At 37.0% G+C, this 22,500-nt stretch overlaps 1 protein-coding gene and 1 long non-coding RNA gene across 2 annotated transcripts in view; both read right to left on the bottom strand.

Annotated features, from left to right (window-relative positions):
• The window catches only part of LOC136851573 (uncharacterized), a 78,045-nt gene that overhangs the window by 40,110 nt on the left and 15,435 nt on the right, over positions 1-22,500 (bottom strand). The window lies entirely within an intron of this gene.
• On the bottom strand, positions 1,060-3,412 carry LOC136851572 (Krueppel-like factor 15). The gene has a single exon (XM_067125841.1). The coding sequence runs from the start codon at positions 2,892-2,894 to the stop codon at positions 1,791-1,793; it is 1,104 nt and encodes a 367-aa protein (XP_066981942.1). The 5' UTR covers positions 2,895-3,412; the 3' UTR covers positions 1,060-1,790.

The raw sequence follows: 22,500 nt of genomic DNA, 5'->3' as shown, positions 1-22,500 counted from the left end.
ATATACATATTATATATATATATATATATATATATATATATATATATATATATATATATATATATATATATATACCTTTACATTTCACTCTTATTTTCATTTTCAACTCTGCACCTTTTTGACCTCTTAATTACCAATATGTTAGCATAAATAAAACCTTTCCTTTTTAAACGTTCTTATTCTATCAAATATTTGGATCTACTTTTTTTTTACATTTGAATATTTTAATTAATCATTTAGATTAACTTCAGATTTATCCAATTTCCTTCATTTTCATTTTAAATTCGCCTAAATAAAATGATCTCAACTTTCTTTTGATCTCTCATATTTAATTCATCATTATTTTTTCATGCATATTTATTATTTTGCTTTTTATTATTCCTATTTTATTTTTTATGAGTTTCGCAAGAGGTTATTTTTTCTAGTAATTAATCTATCAGCAAAAATGTTTATGTGAATTATTCTCCATTTTCAATTGCTTTTATAGTTATGATTAGCATCAGTATTTATTGTTATCAATACCACCACTGTTATTATGTGCATATATAAAATGCTTCTCTGTTTGATGATGGGGTTTATTTAAAATTAATTAAAGATCAATTTTAGTTTTATTATTACTATCATTATTCACGGCTTCAAATTGAAGATGGCGATGATACCGATTTTCTGCAGGTATTTTACACAGATCTAGGTTTATTATGTTATCTCAGTGAATTTAAACTCTGATACACTGTTAAATTATCCTTCTTTGATAATGTGGGACACTTGCAGAGACAATTTATATAACAAAACAGATTTATATATTTTTTCATCGTGACATTTTCTTCAGTAACTTAAATTTCTCCGCCTAAAATATTAATTAATTTTAATTCTGTGGCACACTTTTTTTAATACTATAAACCAAACACAGTATTTTTATTTCCTTTCTTAAGAACAGGGTTACGGATTCATGTAAGTTTCATTTTGATTGCTGAATGAAACTTAATTTTGTCGAAAATATTTAGAGAATATTCATTTTGAAAGAACCGGTTTCAAAAACATGGTAATTAGAGGCACACGTTTTATTCACAACATTTTATTTATTATATTATATTATATATTATTCCACTGACTTAGATTCAAAAATAAATATAAATTTTATTTACAAAACAGTTTCCTTATAACTATCACATCGGTATGGTGTTTATTTATGAGTGCTCTGGGAGAGTTAGATGGCGAGGAAATAAATATCCAGAAATTCCACCTGGATGACAACAGATCAATAACGACCTCTAAAACTTGAAAAAAAAATCAAATTGAAGAATAAATAAATTCAAAAGCATGATATACAGTTTCGGAGACATTAAAACCCATCATAATTTTAGTTAACAAAGACAGTAAGGAGACAATAATAATACATGAATATCACTAGTTTGTAAAATAGGCTCATTTCAGTGGAAAAGCATTGTCACTATCTAAACAGGACACTTAAGAAACAGAAAGTCAAGTGAAATACCAGTTATTGGGGATTAGCCAAGATAAAGCAACGCAAAATTGTAAGGATAGCATTTCATATATTAGTTATAAATTACAGAGCAAAAATAATAAATAAATGGTGAAAAAATATAAATATATATATATAAAAGAATAATGCTCAGTACACATAAGTATATCAATAAACAGAGAGAGCATGACGTCCCGAAACCGTTTGTGCTGTTGAATATATTTGTTCTCAAATTTTTTTTTTTTAATTCCACCTGGAGATGACGTCAGGAGAAATGAACGGCGTGAAAGTACCCAGGAACGAGCCCCTACAATGGATGACGGATCTGCTGCAGGTGATGGAGATGATGCAGCAGGAACGGCTGCGGGGGAACGACCGTCTGTCTCTGGTGGGTCCTGATGTGCTTCTTCAGGTGGTCCTTGCGCCCGAACCTCTTGTCGCAGAGGGGGCACGGGAAGGGTCGCGCCCCGCTGTGGATGCGTCTGTGTCGCGTGAGCTCCTCGTTCCGGGTGAACCTCTTGCCACACCCTTGGTGCCCACAGGCGAAGGGTCGCTCCCCGGTGTGGATGCGAAGGTGCCCCTTCAGCTGACCCTTGTTGCTGAAGGCCGACTGGCATTCGGGGCAGGAGAAGCGCTTCGGGCGAGGCCTTTTGGCACACACCCTCTCCACTTCCGCCGCGGGAACGAGGACGTCCATGAGGGGCACCAAGGGTCCAGAGAGGGCCTCGAAGCCAGATAGCACGCTGGGACCCGGCAGGCTGCCGAAGAGTCCGCCATTGACGAAGGGCAACCTTCCAGGGCTCGGGCAGTCCCGATGCAGAGGGCCACTCAGCGGGGGTAATCTGTCCATAGTAGGAAGGAAGGGGAAACCTGGGAATGGAGAAGTGAAAGGAAATGCAGCGGGCATTTGGGGAACGTGGGCACTCACGTGCTGAGCGTGATATTGAACGTAATGACTGTGGATTTTCGACGCCTCCGGCACACTTCCGCTGCTTTCAACTGCTCCCTCCGAAGGACGATGCAAAACCTCCCCGACATTATTTATGGCGCAGTGTTTTGTTTCTTTACCGTCAGCGCTTTCGACTTTCAGGAACTTGGAACCTGCGTTACTGGCACCGTCTTCCTCCAGACGGCGTTTTAAGCTACCGCTACCTGAAGAAGGTGAATGTCTGATGGCTGTTTTGTTACCATGCCTGGACACCGAAGCCCCTGCGTTAATCTGATCTTGAATCTGCTTCAGATTAGGGAGTTTATTAAGGCACTCACGAACACGAGATGAATCACAGTTTTTGGTGGACTGACTAGGCGTTAAAGGCAAGTTAGGCTGCCATGGGCGGAAGATGGGTGGGGAAGGGGGCTCCTCTTGATTTGAACTAGTCATTGGTAAAGCAACTGTTGGCTGACGTTCCATAAAAAAAAATTGTCTCTGCAGGAGAGCACTTCAGCGTGATACGTTAGATTGGCTCGGATTCCAGGTTAGCAATCGGGTCTCACAGATAACAACCAATTAACTGATTTTCACAAAACAAAACTTTCACGCAGTCAGACCGAGTAACGATTAACTAAATGTACAGTAAGGTTTTGATGTTCTGTTCATCTATTCTTGAAGAGTGGACACATGGCTGTCCATTTTTGAAGGGTTATTTAAGACCATCGACTGCTAAGGTGATGAATTACCCCCGCTGTCAAGTTTCAGCTTTCGCGTGACGTCCTGGTTTTCGTATTTCCAAACAAATGGCACAAAGTTTGTAATAATTTAGCCTTTCGTGTTAATCACTTCTTTAATGTTCACAAACGAAAAAGCTAAATAAAATCTCACACAAACAACTGTTAGTAAATAAATCTTGATGAGCACCACAGTACTAAAAATGGAATGGAAATCTCAGAAAATGACTGCAGTGTGTGACTGCGGTGCGTCTCAGACAAGATCTTAGGGGTAACTGAAGCGTCGGCCATTCTTGTCCCACCTATATATATGGCGGCCGACAAAGGCACATCACCAGGGGACCACAGGACTATAGTGGTGGGGAAGGAGGGAGGGGTAAGAGGGCAAGAGATGGTAAACAGTGGGCTAAATCCTCAAGACAAAATCAGCTTTAGGGCATTGTGTTACTCAAAAGCTTCGGACTGTAATATGCATTTTTTCTTTTTTTTATGAGTTGAACTTTAATGTTAAGAAGAAAAACGAAAGGTAGTAGTGATTTTTCTATAATATATATATATATATATATATATATATATATATATATATATATATATATATATATATATATATATATAAATATATTAAGCTGCAAATATCCAATCTACCTCGGAAATAAAATATGTAATATACATATATACCAAAGGGGAATTGCCTAGGTGGTTCTCATGTTATATAAGCCCGTAAGATGACGAACGACTTTTCAGTTATATATATATATATATATATATATATATATATATATATATATATATATATATATATATATATATATATATATATATATATATATATATATAATCTATATATATATATATATATATATACATATATATATATATATATATATATATATATATATATATATATATATATATAATCTATATATATATTATATATATATATGTATATATACACACACATATATACTACCAGGACCTAATTAAAACTGGATGGTATCTAGCCGAGTTATTTATTAAAAAATTTCCTAGCTTTCCAGGACGAACAGTAATCATTGTCAAGTATACGGATACTTTTTCATAGTCCTGGAATCAGCACCCTTGCAGACTATGCAACAGCACTGAAGTTGGGGATGAATTTCATTATGTTTTAGTTTGTCCTGTGATTAGAGAAATAAGAGAGAGATACCTTAAGCCCTACTATTGTAGAAGACCTACCACTTTTAAATTCAATCTGCTCCTCAATACAAGTAGTGCTAGGGAATTGAAAAGACTTGCAAAGTTTGTTAACCTTATAATGTCTTTAGTTTAGATTTAATACTTTGATTTTCATTATTCTGGTATTATTTTCAATGTATGTACTTTCCTTTGTCAGAATATTTATGCTTTAAATAAACTTTAAATACTACATAAATATAGTTGTAATCTATTGGTCTCTTCTTTTTGCAGTTTTGTGTAAAATATATATATTTGTGTAATTTTGTAATTCTCATTCCGGAAGGGGTCGATAGAATAAATTTGCCTTTGCCTTTGCCTGGAAAGCTTGTAATATTTTTTAATAAATAACTCCGCTAGATACCACCCAATTTCAATGAGGTCCTGTTAGTAATTGTGTTAATGCACAGAACAATTGTGTAAGTGATACAGTTTTATATATAATATATAAATATATACATATACATATATTTCCGAGGTAGAGCGAATTGGATATTAAATGACATTTGTAGCTTAATGTTTGTGAATAAAAATCACGGTGATGTGATAAAAATTCATCCATTCATATATATATATATATATATATATATATATATATATATATATATATATATATATATATATATATATATATATATATCTCAGGGTGAAGGTGGACCAGGAAAAAGTTCTAAATTCAGCATAATTCTTGATTTCCAACCATGTAATAACTCGTTATCAAATCATCAGGGAATCTGTTACAAAATGAAAAACAACAAGGCCAAAACCCGCTACCCAACCTTATACGAAGAAAGCAGAAGACATAATGTGTATAAATAAAATGTTAACTCGGGTAAAGCCGAGTGGAGGAGGTCTGACTATTTAACTGGGGGACCAGTAACTGTTGTTTAATAAATAATGACTCAAGAATAGGCAGTTCGTAAGTATTAGTTGTTTGGCCTATAATACAAAAATTATTTCTTTCAATATAATAAGTTTTAAAATTTTTTGAATGGTTTCTAATGCTAGAATGACATATGTTTATACCATGCAAGGAAATGTACAGACAAAAAAACAAAAATACACGTTTAATATATAGACCAAACACACACACACAGAGAGAGAGAGAGAGAGAGAGAGAGAAAAGAGAAAATAGAGAATTTAATTTAAAGACTATGAGAGAGAGAGAGAGAGAGAGAGAGAGAGAGAGAGAAATACAAAAGACTAATTTATAGACCATACGAGAGAGAGAGAGAGAGAGAGAGAGAGAGAGAGAGAGAGAGAGAGAGAGAGAGAGAGAGAGAGAGAGCTAATTTATAGAGAGAGAGAGAGAGAGAGAGAGAGAGAGAGAGAATACAAAATGCAATTTATAGACACGAGAGAGAGAGAGAGAGAGAGAGAGAGAGAGAGAGAGAGAGAGAGAGCTAATTTAAAGACTAATTTATACATGAGAGAGAGAGAGAGAGAGAGAGAGAGAGAGAGAGAGAGAGAGAGAGAGAGAATACTAAATACACGCTAATTTAAAGACTACACAAGAGAGAGAGAGAGAGAGAGAGAGAGAGAGAGAGAGAGAGAGAGAGAGAGAGAGAGAGAGAGAAAATACAAAATGCACGCTAATTTATAGACCATACGAGAGAGAGAGAGAGGGAGAGACAGAGAGAGAGAGGGAGAGAGAGTACAAAATAGGCTACACGCTAATTTATAGACCACGAGAGAGAGAGAGAGAGAGAGAGAGAGAGAGAGAGAGAGAGAGAGAGAGAGAGAGAGAGAGAGAGAGAGAGAGAGAGAGAGAAGATGCATGTATTTACCAAACAGATCCCCATTGCGATATCTATTTTGATTCAGTTAACTTTATGAACTCCTTTTGAGTAAGTGATTCAAATTTGTAACCATCATATTATTATCAGAATTAAATGTGATTGGTGCATCACTACATTCCATTTTCATAGTCTTTTTAATTTCTCTTGTTATTGCTCTTTCTCCGTTACTGCATTAAGCGTCATTTAGGGGACGGGGAGGGCAACTGCTCCCCAACACTCAAGTTGCCCCCAAGTCTCAACTTGCCCCCTCACCCCACCAAGACCCAAGAAGTAACAGCAGCTGGTTTTCCATTATTCCTACCCAAATTCAAATGTGTCATCACATTAAGTTATATCTATCTATCTATCTATCTATCTATCTATCTATCTATCTATCTATCTATCTATCTATCTATCTATTTTAGGGCTTCAAAAAGCACATAAAATAGCTCAAAATAAAAAAAAAACAGGTGATTAGGCTCGCTTCGCTCGTCAAACCGCCTTCGCCCCCCCATCAAAAATCTGAAATGACGCCCCTGGGTGGGAATTCTTTGAAGAACGTAATACATCCAAGACGTTACGTAATTTCGATGTTTACGAGGCGGTGCAGATCAGTCTATCATCGTCTTCTGGTAGTGATCATGCTCAGGAGAGCCTGAGAGAAAAGAGACATAACAACTCAAGAAACCACTTCCCCAAGAAACAGCTCAAGGAATGGCGAAACAAATCCACAGTGATGTACGGGTACATATATTTGAAAATAAATCTCTACAGAGAGATTTCTGTACAGTTTTATTTCTAAATATATGTACTCATACATAAATGTGGATGTGTTTATCCATTTCAAAGACTCATGCTACTATGAGTATTTCCTTAATCTGAAGAATAAGAGAAATTTGTTTCTGGTGATAGAAATTCACTTCTCGCTATAAATTCCACAAAAAAGGTCCGTTGGGTAACCAAAACGTAAAATAAAAATCTCAGCCCTAGGAGAGCTGTTAATCAGCTCAGTGGTATGGTTAAACTAAGATATACTTATGTTTTTTTTTGAGAATAAAACCAGGGGTTCAAGACGATACCAGCTCAAGATATACTATACCTGTAAACATCATAGTTACTTTCTAACTTAGATACAGTATATTCTTTTTCTTAAAAGAATTCCCACCGAAAAAAATGTTTATCCTTCCATTTATTTAAGAATAACAGTGACAGGACAGGAGAGTCACTGAAGGAAAAACAGTAACGGAGAGAAGTGCAATAAGAAAGGCTGTAATAACTGTACGAATTGAATACAGCTGATGCTGCAATCATATTTAATTTCATTTATTTGAGAGAGGGTCTTCTGCCTAAATATTATTATTATTATTATTATTATTATTATTATTATTATTATTATTATTATTATTATTATTAAAAGGATGGCTGTATTATGCGAATTCATCTTATATAGCGTCTTTTCTATCCTCCTTATGATTCGCTTTTCAGGCTCAGCGATGTTAATCAGTAACTGGCCAATATTCGCCCGTTACTGATTAACATCGCTGAGCCTGAAAAGCGAATCATAAGGAGGAGGATAGAAAAGACACTATATAAGATAAATTCGCATAATACAGCCATCCTTTTTAATAAGACCTGTTTAAAAGAGGGTCTACTCCTTATTATTATTTTATTATTATTATTATTATTATTATTATTATTATTTATTATTATTATTTTATTTTTTGTTGTTGTCACTCAGTAGTTGACACCAGTTAAACAAGAAAAAACAGAAAAGTCCGTAAAAACTATGAGTGGATGAAAAAAAATACTGGAAACAACTTCAGCAATAGATACAAAGAAAAAAAATTTACTACCGTATGTGAATTTTGGCAAAAACAGACTGCACTCAGAAATAAACAAGTGAAAAATGCGCCGAAGTATATTCGGAGTAATCGAGTTTTCTGTACAGCGTATAATCAAGGCCACCGAAAATGGATCTATCTTTCGGTGGCCTCGGTATAATGCTCTATGAGCCGCGGCCCATGAAACTTCATCCACTGCCCGATGGTGGCCTATCCTATATCGTTGCCAGAAGCACGATTATGGCTAACTTTAACCTTAAATAAAATAAAAACTAACGGGGCTAGAGGGTTGCAATTTGGTATGTTTGATGATTGGAGGGTGGATGATCAAAATACCAATTTGCAGCCCTCTAGCCTCAGTAGTTTTTAAGACCTGAGGGCGGACAGAAAAAAGTGCGGACGGACAGACAAAGCCGGCACAATAGTTTTCGTCTACAGAAAACTAAAACTGAATGATACAGAGAAGCACTGTGCTTATTCGTTATCTGACCAATATGAATTCCTCACGCTGTTCGGACGTCCTTATCATTGCAAGGATTTAGTCATATTTTTCCCTTTCTTATTCTGTACGTACAGTGGCATGCATATTATAAAAAAAGTGGCTGAAAATTAAGAAATTTAAAGGTCATTTGTGGCTATCAAAAATAAAAATACGGAAATGTCGGTGCATTCACGCACACACCCATGCACAAACACACACACTATGCATATATATATATATATATATATATATATATATATATATATATATATATATATATATATATATGTGTGTGTGTGTGTGTGTGTGTGTGTGTGTGTGTGTGTGTGCGCGTACGCGCGTGTGTATGAACACAAATATGCAAATACGTAATCGAAAGTGTAGCTAAATAATTCAATCCGGTTTTACACTGCATGAACTTAATATGATTATTCATTTGTGGAAAACTTTTTTTGTTACTTGTAAACTTAATACTTGTTTCATCTCTGTGTCGAAAGCTTAGCAATAAGCGACGATGATAACTCAGCAATAAAAACATATTTTCGCCTTATAAAAATAGATTCTATTTGCTTTACCTCTGGAAAATATAATGCAAAAAAAAAATAAATACCGAGCTTTTTAAAAAAAGCAGACATGCGATCATATGATTTACAACATAGGGCATGAGAGAGAGAGAGAGAGAGAGAGAGAGAGAGAGAGAGAGAGAGAGAGAGAGAGAGAGAGAGAGAGAGAGAGAGAGAGAGAGAGAGAGAGATGGGGTTACAGAGAGGTCCCCAAAGGCTGTGTCCTTCCCCTCATCGGGGACATTTGCTTCACAATATTAATAGCTGGAGTGACACATCACAAAAGACGGGGTTGCTACAAACTTTCGAATCCAGCGAACATTTAGAGGGTCCCAGTGAAGGCTCACAAGAGAGAGAGAGAGAGAGAGAGAGAGAGAGAGAGAGAGAGAGAGAGAGAGAGAGAGAGAGGAAGGGCTTCGCTTACACCACATGTCATCTGTGTCATCCATCACTTCGACATTAGCTCTCTGTCGTGGCGGGATAGTGAGGGAGAGACAAAAAAAAAATAGTTGAGGGTTTTTGTTGAACCTCCTGAAAAAGGCTCTTGTTCTTAGGAAGCCTGAACTCACCCGGTAAGATTGCACTAAACCCAAAGGCACTAAAGCTTTAGGACATTTTCTTCTTGCAAAATTGACTTCGTTCGAGTCCCTTCCGTTAAAAAAAAATCATGCGACATCTGCTAAACTTCCCGCCATTCTGTTGCCAAAACCAGAATCCCGAGAGAATTATGCCAGGGCGGAGAATGGCGGTCTTTATTCCGACTTGGAGAGCGCCCACCCTAACGCCCAAGGGCTGGTAAAGGCGTGTCGGGGCCGTGACGTCAGAGCACTGGCGACCCGGCCAATGAAGGCGTGTGGGCCCCGTGACGTCATAAGCCATACCACATGGAGGCCAATGGAGGCGTGTCGGGGCAAGTGAGACATGGTCGGAGGCGGTGCCTCTCGATCCCCGGGACGCTCAGCTGCCTGCCTGCCTGCCTCTGCGAGGGCGGGGGAGGGCGCTCCCCACCTCATTTAGACCGGTTTATTTACGTACGTGGTCTGGGGGAAACTGCACAAATAGAGATAAGAGGTACTAAAAAATATCTATATACGCTACTAGTTATAGGCCTACTTACCTGGATTTCTTGAAACGACACTTTCAATCGAACCTTGCCTCCGATACCACGAAGACACGAACAGCAAAGATTTACAGAAAACAGCAAAACAAAATCCAGAAATCATTCGGGAACGAACGAGGCCCATCGGAGCGGAATCCGCTCGGCACGGCAGAGATTAAGAGGGAGCGTTTAGAGTCGAGATTCCCACCGTTTAGTCCCTCGATATGGATCTAGGAAGAAGAAGACCCACGCGACCATAACACAATTGGCTCTGGCTTGTTGATGCGTTAGGCCAGATGTCAACATATTTAACCGCGAGAAGTGGCGACTCCCCGTCCCGAGGAGAGCATTGTTGGAGGCTGACGTGCCAATATTTATGCCTAATTGCGGCCCACCGCATACAAAGGGTGCGGTGAGGGGTACTCTTTACCATACAGAGAGAGAGAGAGAGAGAGAGAGAGAGAGAGAGAGAGAGAGAGAGAGAGAGAGAGAGAGAGTCAAATAGGGTGACACGGATCCCATATTATTCCGAAAAAGAGCGATGATGGGACGAAGAAAGAATGGTGTGGGGGGGGGAGTGAAAACTATGTTAGTTAGAAAGTTTTTAGTCTAAACTGAGAGAGAGAGAGAGAGAGAGAGAGAGAGAGAGAGAGAGAGAGAGAGAGAGAGAGAGTCTCAAATTTGGTGAATAGGATCCCATGCTTCTGAACACAACATTATGAGACGAAGAAGGAGAGTGAGAGTTGGAATGGTGTGGGGAGAGTGAAAACTATGATAAATAAAGAGAAAATTTTTAGTCTAAACTGACAGAGAGAGAGAGAGAGAGAGAGAGAGAGAGAGAGAGAGAGAGAGAGAGAGAGAGAGATAAAATATGAGAATATTCAGTGAATGGGAGACAGCAAACAACCACAAAGATCATAAGAAAACATATCTATCATTCATTCATCATCTGTCGCATGTAAGATGAATTTTATATTCGAAATACGCGGCAGCAAAGACTGATAGAGTCTGAAAGAGAATTTGATCACTAACTAAGGAGATTCTTAATAGAAACTACGAGAAAAGGAAAAAGATAATTTATGGCCAGAGCAATTTTTTGAAAAACTCATAGTATGCTAATTAGGGACAAGATCTCGAGAGAAGTCCTTTGTCTGAAGCATTACTATTAAAATTTTATTATAAAAATAGACATAGAAAATACAATATGGAAATTAGGCCAAAGGTCAAGCGCTATTACCTATGAGGCCATTCAGCACTGAAAAAGAAATTGAGAGTGGAAAAGTTTGAAAGGTGTAACAGGAGGAAAACCTCGCAGTTGCACTATGAATTAGTTGTGAGGAGAGGGTAGATAGTAAATGGAATAAAGAGAATATGAACGGAGGTACAGTAAAAGGAATGAAAGGGGTTGCAGCCACGGGTCGAAGGGACGCCGCCACAAAGAACCTTAAGTAATGCGTCCAGTGCACAGCGTGAGAATTCGTCATAAATACTGTCTTGAAACATGAAAATAGATGAGAGAGGTTCAGGAAGACTCTGTCTCATTATGATGTACTTTAATGGATTGAATTATTATCATTATTATTATTATTATTATTATTATTATTATTATTATTATCATATAGCCGACTAAGGCTCTTAAGGTCATTGTGGCTATTCCTAGTGAATGTAGTCAATGGATTCTAAATATATATATATATATATATATATATATATATATATATATATATATATATATATATATATATATATATATATAATAACATAATAATAATTCAAATAGTAAATATATATATATATATATATATATATATATATATATATATATATATATATATATATATATATATATATATATATATATATATATATATATATATATATATATATATATATATATATATATATATATATATATATATATATATATATATATATATATATATAACCAGCAACGATAGCACATAAGAGTTCCCAGGCTCAGTCAAATAAGAAAAAAGGGGGGCGGAAGGGGGGACAGGGCCCAACGTTCCCCATAATTAAGGAGACAAGGAGAGGCTGTTGCGGTTTCGCTGATAACAAATTCAATTTGCTAGAGAGCATTTTATCTAGGCCCCGATCTCTCTCTCTCTCTCTCTCTCTCTCTCTCTCTCTCTCTCTCTCTCTCTTTCCTTTTAGTTTATTTCAAAATCTGGCGGAAACATGGTTTCTTTTCCTGTGTTCATCGATGTCAGACGGGAACTAAAACTATAGTAAAAAAAAAAAAAAGTAATTTTTCGTCTCTTTATGTTAATCATGCATTGCCCTAATAAGGCGTTTTATTTAACTAACCGTTTAATTATTAATTTATAATACTTCCTTTTTTATGAGATTTATGAGATGCCTAAGTAATAAAGTTATTTATTTTCTTACTCATCTGCATGTTACAATCGCTGGTATTTTATATTTTTAGTCTGTTCTTTAACCCTGAGCACTGTAACTTGTGATAAACACACTCCGTAAGAAGAGTAAGGATGTAAATAAAAAAAAATCCTAAACAAAGTACTTTAATTTTATGAAGTAAATTACTAATACTCTGCAACTTGACTATTCTTCTTAATAATCATGCCAAATATCACTTGAAAGCTATTTCAAAGAAACTACTGGCTGGGCATTAACGGCACGTTCAATTAGTATTCCTCACACCATTGGACTGTGGAACAGTTTCCGAGAGGGTGTCGTGCGATTGGAACTTCAAAAGTTCAAGCGAGGATGCAATGCATCACTACCCTTATGCTGTTCTCCTTGCATTTGAATACATTTTTATCTGTTTATTAACTTTTTTTTCATTTTAATAAGTGAGATTTCTTTCTGTATTTTCCTTTACCTTCTCTTACTTCTTCCTAATGAACACCATATTCTTTGGAAGCTTGAATTTCAAGTCAATGGCTTATTCCATATGAATAGGGTTCATCTTCTTAATAATAATAATAATAATAATAATAATAATAATAATAATAATAATAATAATAATGAAAAGGATGGCTGTATTTTGCGAATTTATCTTGTACGGGATCTTTTCTATTTTCCTTATAATTCGCTTTTCAGGCTCAGCGGTGTTGATCAGCAACTGGCCAATATTCATATCGGAAAAGACAGTGTGAGATGAGGGAAGTGTTTTTATTGAATTATTCATTCAAAAAATCCAAACCACCGAACGAGACAACGAAGAAATCTACGGATTTTTTTTTGAATTCAATAATTCAATAGAAAACACAAGAAATCTCCGGATTTTTGAATGAATAATTCAATCTCACATGTCCTTTTCCGATACGAATATTGGCCAGTTGCTGACCAACATCGACTGAGCCTGAAAAGCGAATTATAAGGAAAAGAGAAAAGATCCTGTATTCGATAAATTCGCAAAATACAGCCATCCTTTTCAATAAGACCTGTCTGAAAGAGGGTCTGCTCCCCTCAAATAATAATAATAATAATAATAATAATAATAATAATAATAATAATAATAATAATAATAATAATAACTAGCGACCGATCATATGTTAAAACTGAATCCCTAGTTTATGTTCGCTCCGCGCCTCCGATCAAAGATGTAACAGTTAGAAGAGCATTAAAACTATTGCAAGTTAAACAAGGTAAATTACGCTGAAATCTTTGGAAATGAAGCAAAAGATTGTTTATGACTGCAGAGAAGTGGAAAACGTGAGAAAACACAATACTATTTAGTGGTTCTAACTGAAAAATTATGTAGAAATTCACGGAAATGCACCAGTAGACATTACATCTATAGACTGAAAAAGATGAATAAAAGTAAATATAGCCTCCATAGAATAGAATACATTATAAAATTTAGGCCAAAGGCCAAGCCCTTGGACCTTTGAGATCATTCAGCGCTGAAACGGAAATTTACAATGATAAGGTTTGAAAGGTGTACTAGGAGGAAAACCTCATATTGCTACTATGAAACGATTGTCAGAAGAGAGTGGAATGTGAGATGGAAGAAACAGAACATGAACGGAGGTACAATAAATGGCATGAATGCTAGGGGACGAAGGGACGCTGCAAAGAACCTTAAGTAATGCCTACAGTGCACCACATGAGGTGCACTGATGGCACTGCCCCCCTACGGGGAATATTGAAACAAACAAAACTCATTCCACGTACGACCCCATCAGATGCCTGTTTGCTGTCAGATATATCACGGAGACGACGAATTAGGAGCCAGCGGATGTACAGCCTGGTGACCCTGTATGACCTGATGACAAGTCTTCTGTACAAACTCCCGGGGACGTACGGAGGTCAGGGGGCTCCTCCAAACGCCAATTTTGCGTTCTCTTGTTAATGGCGCCGTCTCTGGCCCCTTCTTCTTCCTCTTCTTTGTCGATACAGGATTTCAAGTCCTACGGCACAGTGGCGCCTTTGAAAGCAAACTCGCCCTACGAACGTTCTTTCTTCTTCTTCTTCTTCTTCTTCTTCTTCTTCTTCTTCTTCTTCTTCTTCTTCTTCTTCTTGATGGCTTGGAAAGGCGGAAGTATTTGCTCTTATGGCGACAGATGGTGGAAGTGATCAGGGGATGTGGTGGAAGAGTCATGTAAATGAAAATAAAAGCGGGGAACCAAGGGTTAAATACACTCACTTATTTCATGTACATTAACATCATCATCATCATCAACCATAATAATCCAACAATAACGATAATGAGGAGATGACGATGTTGATCACACATATACCAATGAAAAATAATAAACATATTCTAGACGGTAAACCGAAATTACAATGAAAATATATATGAATAACATTCTCGGACGGGAGTAAGGAAAATGTTCAGGAAACGTAATAGAAGTTGACTTTCTGTTTATTTTTGTGAGACATAAAGAAAAATTTTAAAAGGATAAAACCATAACTAGGCTTAATTTTCCTTAGAAGCAGTAGAAAACGAGAAGACATCAGTAATGATTTTGGGATACTTAATGAAATTTCTTAAAACCCCAAAAAATAAATTAAATAAATAAAAACAGATAAAAAATGCGCCGAAGTTTCTTCGGCGCAATCGAGTTTTCTGCACAGCCGCTACAGCATATAATCAAGGCCATCGAAAATAGATCTATCTTTCGGTGGTCTCGGTATAATGCTATGAGCAGCGGCCCATGAAACTTTAACCACTGCCCGGTGGTGGCATATCATATATCGTTGCCAGAAGCACGATTATGGCTAACTTTAACATTAAATAAAATAAAAAATATTGAGACTTGAGGGCTGCGATTTGGTATGTTTGATGACCGGAGGGTGAACGATCAACATACCAATTTGCAGCCCTCAGGACAGCCTCAGTAGTTTTTTTTAAGATCTGACAAGGGAATCAGCAAAAATGCGGACAAAAGAGTTGGCGATTACACTAAAAGATTTAAACTGAGGAAATAAAGACAAAGCTGGCATAATAGTTTTCTTTGGAAACCGAAAACTAACAAGGGAATCATATTATAAAATGTTCTAACATTAGTTGGAAAAATAAGAACAAAAATAAAAAAGTGATTTACAATTTAAGTTTATAAAGCTAGGCGTTTTGGAAAAGTAAAGACAAATATTGTACCCATCTCTTCTTGAATTTACCAACAACAAGTGTAAAGAAGGAACTATATCATTTTTTTACCATAATAATCATATTGTAGTGAAATGTTGGGGCGGGGAAGGAGGCAGGGATTATTTCCGGAAATAAGAACAAAAATAAAAATACCGGTGATTTACAATCTAAATAACATACTAGAGTACTAGGCGTTTTGAAAGGCGATGTTAGTATGTCATATTGTATTTTTGTTAATTTTGAATTTTAACAACGACTTTAGTGTAAAGAAGGAACTATATCATTCTCAGTGTGACATAATAAAAGCCTGTTCCTCGTGAAGCTTGGAATGTTTAAAAAACAATGAATGAGAGGAGAGAGAGAGGAGAGAGAGAGAGAGAGGGGAAGGAGAGAGGCCTTTTAATGGGATTACTCATTTAGAAGGAAGGGAGAGGGCAAAGATATAATATTCACTTTCTTCTATTTTCTACGGCAAATAAGAGCGGGGAATAAACCGGACATTATAGCTCTCTTTTGTGATCCCTCATGGCAATTAATTCAAGTTGTATTTGAATCAGATATTATCACAACTTAGTAACCAAGAATGTTTAAAAAAACTGTGAGAGAGAGAGAGAGAGAGAGAGAGAGAGAGAGAGAGAGAGAGAGAGAGAGAGAGAGAGAGAGAGAGGGTTCTCCTTTATCTTTTATCGTAAATGTTTGAAAAACAATGGGGGAGAGAGAGAGAGAGAGAGAGAGAGAGAGAGAGAGAGAGAGAGAGAGGGGGTGGGGAGTGCTTTAATATGTCACTAGTTCTACTAGTTCTATTTCATTGTAAATTTTGAAAAACTATGTTTAAAAAAGCAATGAGTTCTCTTTTAACGTACTTTTCATCGTAAATGTTTGAAAACAATGGGAGAGAGAGAGAGAGAGAGAGAGAGAGAGAGAGAGAGAGAGAGCATTTAATATGTCGGAAGTTCTCCTTTTATCGTACTTTTCATTGTAAATGTTTGAAAAACAATGAGAGAGAGAGAGAGAGAGAGAGAGAGAGAGAGAGAGAGAGAGAGAGAGAGAGAGAGAGAGAGCATTTAATAGAGTTCTCCTTTTATCGTACTTTTCATTGTAAATGTTTGAAAACAATGAGAGAGAGAGAGAGAGAGAGAGAGAGAGAGAGAGAGAGAGAGAGAGAGAGAGAGAGAGAGAGAGAGAGAGGGAGCATTTAATATGTCGGAAGTCTTACTTTTCATTGTAAATGTTTGAAAAACAATGAGAGAGAGAGAGAGAGAGAGAGAGAGAGAGAGAGAGAGAGAGAGAGAGAGAGAGAGAGCTCCTTTTATCGTACTTTTCATTGTAAATGTTTGAAAAACAATGAGAGAGAGAGAGAGAGAGAGAGAGAGAGAGAGAGAGAGAGAGAGAGAGAGAGAGAGAGAGCTCTTAATATGTCACTAATAGGTTACTATTGTCATCGCATTTTCTACTGTGAATGTTTAAAAAAAGCAATGAGAGAGAGAGAGAGAGAGAGAGAGAGAGAGAGAGAGAGAGAGAGAGAGAGAGAGAGAGAGAGAGAGAGAGAGAGATTTTATTATGTCAAAACTTCAATTTCCATAGTATTTTTCTTTGTGAATGTTTAAAAAAATAACTTAAAATTCCTTTCCTTAATTCTGATTCTACAAAATGTGCTCTGTGCCATCTGCTTGCTGTGCGTTTATCACCACAGCATCACCTAACCGCGTCAGTCATAGAGTGAAAGAGAGTGAATGAGAGTGAAAGAGACCCGAGTGAATAATGACAGCGCAATGACATTTCATCCGGATGGTTCGGTCATTAGGAATTTGTCATCGAAGTTAATGACGCCTGAAATCATAAATTTTTTTTGTCTCTCATTTTCATTCCTCTTCCATTTGTGTTTTTCACTGGAATATAAAAATAAATACAATATATATATACATACATACATACATACATACATACACACATATATAATACGGCATATATATACATACACGTATATATCTATATATATATATGCATTTTTAATTTGTTTGTATATATATATATATATATATATATATATATATATATATATATATATATATATATATATATATATATATATATATATATATATATATATAATGTATGCATGTGGTACATATGTGGTATGTTGACTCTCCCAATGTGAGTATGCTAGTGGGTATTATGGGAGAGAGAGAGAGAGAGAGAGAGAGAGAGAGAGAGAGAGAGAGAGAGAGAGAGAGAGAGAGAGAGGAGTGGTATCACTCTTAGCTCCTAACAATGGCTCCCTCTTGACCCTTTATCAGTGACAGAGGAGAGATGGGTATGGGAAAAAGGACCGGAGGGTCGGGGTAGTTGATGGTTCTGGGGGGGGATGGGGGGGAGGGGGGGGATGGGGGGAGGGGGGGAGGGGAGGAGGGAGGGATAGGGGAGGGGCACGAGGCGAGTGTGGTTAGTATACGATCTCAAAGAAAGGAATGGAAATGAGATTGATGGAGTATGGGAGGAAGAATGGGAAGCGGAGGAAAGGGGGGGGAGGAGGAGGAGGGAGATAGAAAAATGGAGGATGAGAAATAAAGAGAGGGGGAATAAGAAGGGAGTAGAAAGGGAGGAGAGGGCTGAAGCAGCGGCATAAAGGAGGGTGTGGAGGGAGAAGTGGGTGAGAAGGAGGCTTGGGAAAAGGGAGGGAGCGATTTCCAGTTGGGAAATGAAACTTAGTCAAAAATGGCAGAGGCAGATCTACGATTGAGTCATTTGTGGCATATAATGCACAATACACACACATACACACATGCATGTGCATACACAAACATACAAGCGCACACACACGCATTTAACTTATGATTTCCCTGTGCATAAATATTTATAACATATAATACTGTATACTACTTATACATACATAAAAGATTCATCCCATTATTTACATAAACATCTATCTATCTATCTATCTATCTATCTATCTACCTATCTATCTATCTATCTATCTATATATATATATATATATATATATATATATATATATATATATATATATATATATATATATATATATATAAATTCATAAACATCTATATGAAAACGTGGGTTTAATATTAACATGTTTCAGTATTCGGACGAATTATCACATTCTACTCACACATTCATGAACAAAGCACGAAGACTGAAGCGTTTCATTCGATATCTAACCACACTGTAAAAACAATAAAATACTCACTTCTGCAGATTTACTGGCAATAGAACTCAGAATTTGTAGTCAGTGAACTAAGAAGTTAAAGGAAATTCTGCTAAAGAGGTTGCCCCCAAAAGTTTCATTTTGCTACTAGGGGCAATTCACTACAAATCGGTTGCAGGGAAACAGATATGGAATGAAAAGTGATCCAGAAAAATTAAACAGTAATTGAATACAGAACTGAATATAAAATTTAGGCCAGAGGCCAAGCACTGGGACCTATGAGGCCACTCGAAAGGAAATTTTGAGTAAAGGAGGTTTGAAAGGTGTAACAGGAGGAAAACCTCGCAGTTGCCCTATGAAATAATTGTTAGGAGAGGGTGGATAGCAAGATGGAAGAAAGATAATATGAATGGAGGTACAGTAAAACGAACGAAAGGGGTTGAATTTAATATAAAATTTAGTCCAAAGGCCAAGCATTGGGACCTATGAGGTCATTCAACGCTGAAACGGAAATTGAAAGTAAAAGGTTTGAAAGGTGTAACAGGAGGAAAACCTCAAAGCAGTTGCACTATGAATCAATTGTTAGGAGAGGGTGGAAAGTGAGATGGAAGAAAGATAATATGAAAGGAAGTACAGTAAAAAGAACGAAAGGGGTTGCAGCTAGGGGACGAAGGCACGCTGCAAAGAACCTTGAGTAATGCCTACAGTGCACCGCATGAAGTGCGCTGATAGCACTATCCCCTGACGGGGGAAAACATTAACTGACTAAATGACCGACGATAAGCTAATCAGCGAGGAACACTTCATACCACACAAAATTGGCGACTGCACAACTGTAAAGAAAATGCTTGGAAAATGAAAAGGTAAGGTACCCGGAACTTACAAATGACAGAAACGGCTGAGAGAACTAGAGGTTAAGGATAGTGCGATCGACTAATTTTTGGGGAGTTACCTGACGCCAAGAAGAGGATAGTAAAAAAAAACAGAGAGTACGTGGTTAACGGTTCAGTAATTACTATTTTCCAGGACGCATAAAGTAATCAAAAGTGACGAGGCCTGAGTTCTTCTGCCATCTGCTGATTTTCAGATATACAAATATTTGAACTAATAATCAAGATGAATAAAGGCAAAGCTAAAGAAACATTCGAGTTTCTATACCAACTCAGTATAAGCCCGTGGTTACAGAGATACGCTGTAGTTCTTAGATGGGGTTGCCTATGCCAACACGGGCTCTTGTTCCCAAGGCCGGGGGATGGAGTGGCAAATTTCAAGAGAAAAGAACAATAACCCTCAGTTACATTATTTTAAGGAAAAGGATGACACACTTGAATGTGTGAAGTACAGAGACACAAAGTTAAATAATTACCTGATGAAGGTTATAGAACAGAGCTCAGAAATCAATGCCCGATATTGTTTGATTGAAAGTTACGGGTAATTCATTATGTATACCATACAACAAATCTAATAAGAATTAACACACAAACATCTATGGACTTGGCGAAGACATGTGGAAGATTTAAAAAAAAATAATAAACAATCGAGTTTTCTGTACAGCCGCCACAGCATATAATCAAGGCCACCGAAAATAGATCTACCTTTTGGTGGTCTCGGTATAATGCTGTATGAGCCGCGGCCCATGAAACTTTAACTACGGCCCGGTGGTGGCCTATCCTATATCGTTGCCAGAAGCACGATTATGGCTAACTTTAACTTTAAATAAAATAAAAACTACTGAGGCTAGAGGGCTGCAATTTGGTATGTTTGATGACTGTTGAACGTAGATCATTATTACCATTATGTATTTTAACGAAAACATTCGTTGAAGTCACATTCCCAGGCTCTGCTGGAGCTTCCCCAAAGGATTTTTCAATTAAAGGCGTTGAACTACTTGGTGGGAAAAGATCAATGGGAATTAGTGAAGAGGAAAAGTCAGAAAATTTACATAAAAGTATAAAAGAAACATAACAGAAAGCACCTAAAGCTGACGGGACACGGCAAAGAACCATGAGTCACGTCTACAGTGCTCTGAGGAGGACCTCTGCAGACCGATGAGAGTCTAATCTCACCTTCAACAACCCCCCAGGTCACCTGCAAAGTATAAAGGGTAAAGGGAACAGACTTTAAACAGTGATATAAATATTGGATTAGTAACTAGTTTCACGACAGCCGGTAAATATTTGTTTATTATCTGTCGTAAATCTTGGTAAAAATATATATATACTTTATATATATATATATATATATATATATATATATATATATATATATATATATATATATATATATATATATATATATATATATATATATATACATACATACACACACATACACAGGGATAAATATAACACGCTGAGAGGAAGCATAAGTTCAAAAAGGAGTTTTCTTAGAGTTTACTATGAAGAACAAGACCCCGTACTGGCATAAAGACAGATTAAACTTGTTCAATAACAACAGAGATAAAATAAAAGCGGGAAGACGGAGATATTCAACGGATGTAACACGAGTGAGTAAACAGAAGGCTAAGAATGAAAGTTTAAGGAACAATCGGGGGCCAATCCTGACTTCCGTGCCGAGGTTGTGGGTTTTGAAAAGAGAAGAGGAAAGCTTGCTGGGCGGGACAGGGACGAGGAAACTGAGTGTTAGGTGGAGTTAAGAAAGCTACTTCGGAGTTTACAATGGAATAAGAAGATGCAATATATAATATAAAGTCTGAATAACAAGCCCTAAGAGTCAGCTTAATTATCAAGAAACAATATAGGCATAAAATGGTAAGGCGCTGTTTACTAAATAAGCCTTCCCTGTAGGGAGGTAGTGCCGTCAGTACACCTCATGTGGCGCACTGTAGGCATTACTTAAGGGTCTTTGCAGCGTCCCTTTGGCCCCTAGCTGCAACCTCTCTCATTTCTTTTACTGTGCCTCCGTTCATATTCTCTTTCTTCCATCTGACTTTCCACCCTCTAAAAATTGTTTCCTATAGTGCAACTGCGAGGTTTTCCTCCTGTTGCACCTTTCAAACCTTTTTACCATCAGTTTCCTTTGAATGACCTCATAGGTCCTAGCGCTTGGCCGTTGGCATAAATTATATATTCTTCTACTAAATAAACCTTGTACGAACTGCAATTGTGGTGCCTTCTTTTGCATACAGTCAGTGTTCGCAACTCCCCAACACAAAAGCTTCATTCTAAAAATGCAAGGTTCATGGTTCCTTCAAAATGACAAGGACATAAAAGCAGAAATATTTGGAACCTTTTAACCTTTTATCCAAGTACCATACAAACTCATAAAATTCCATCCCTTTTCAAAAGCTCCCAAAAGAAGACGCCGTTTGTTCAAAGATAAATATGATTAAAAGATCTATCGCCTCTCTTCCCCCTTATCCGTGTAACGCTTTGATATAAGACGGGCCCATTCCATCTGCCCAACCGCAAAGAATTGGGGTTAAATATGTGTGAACGGGGGGTCTAACAGGGGCGCTTCTGGGGGTTCGTCCCGTCGACGGCGAGCTGAAATAGCCATTTGGGAGGAACACTAAACAGGCCGCTTCTGTTACGTCTTCATTCATAAGAAAATCAGGCGTGGTGAGCCACCTCTCCTCACATTTTTCCCACTGGGTTTCGCTCACTTTTGATCGTCG

The sequence above is a fragment of the Macrobrachium rosenbergii genome, chromosome 23, assembly GCF_040412425.1.
Source record: "Macrobrachium rosenbergii isolate ZJJX-2024 chromosome 23, ASM4041242v1, whole genome shotgun sequence".
Lineage (NCBI taxonomy): Eukaryota > Metazoa > Arthropoda > Malacostraca > Decapoda > Palaemonidae > Macrobrachium > Macrobrachium rosenbergii.
This window is presented reverse-complemented; position numbering and strand designations above follow the sequence as displayed.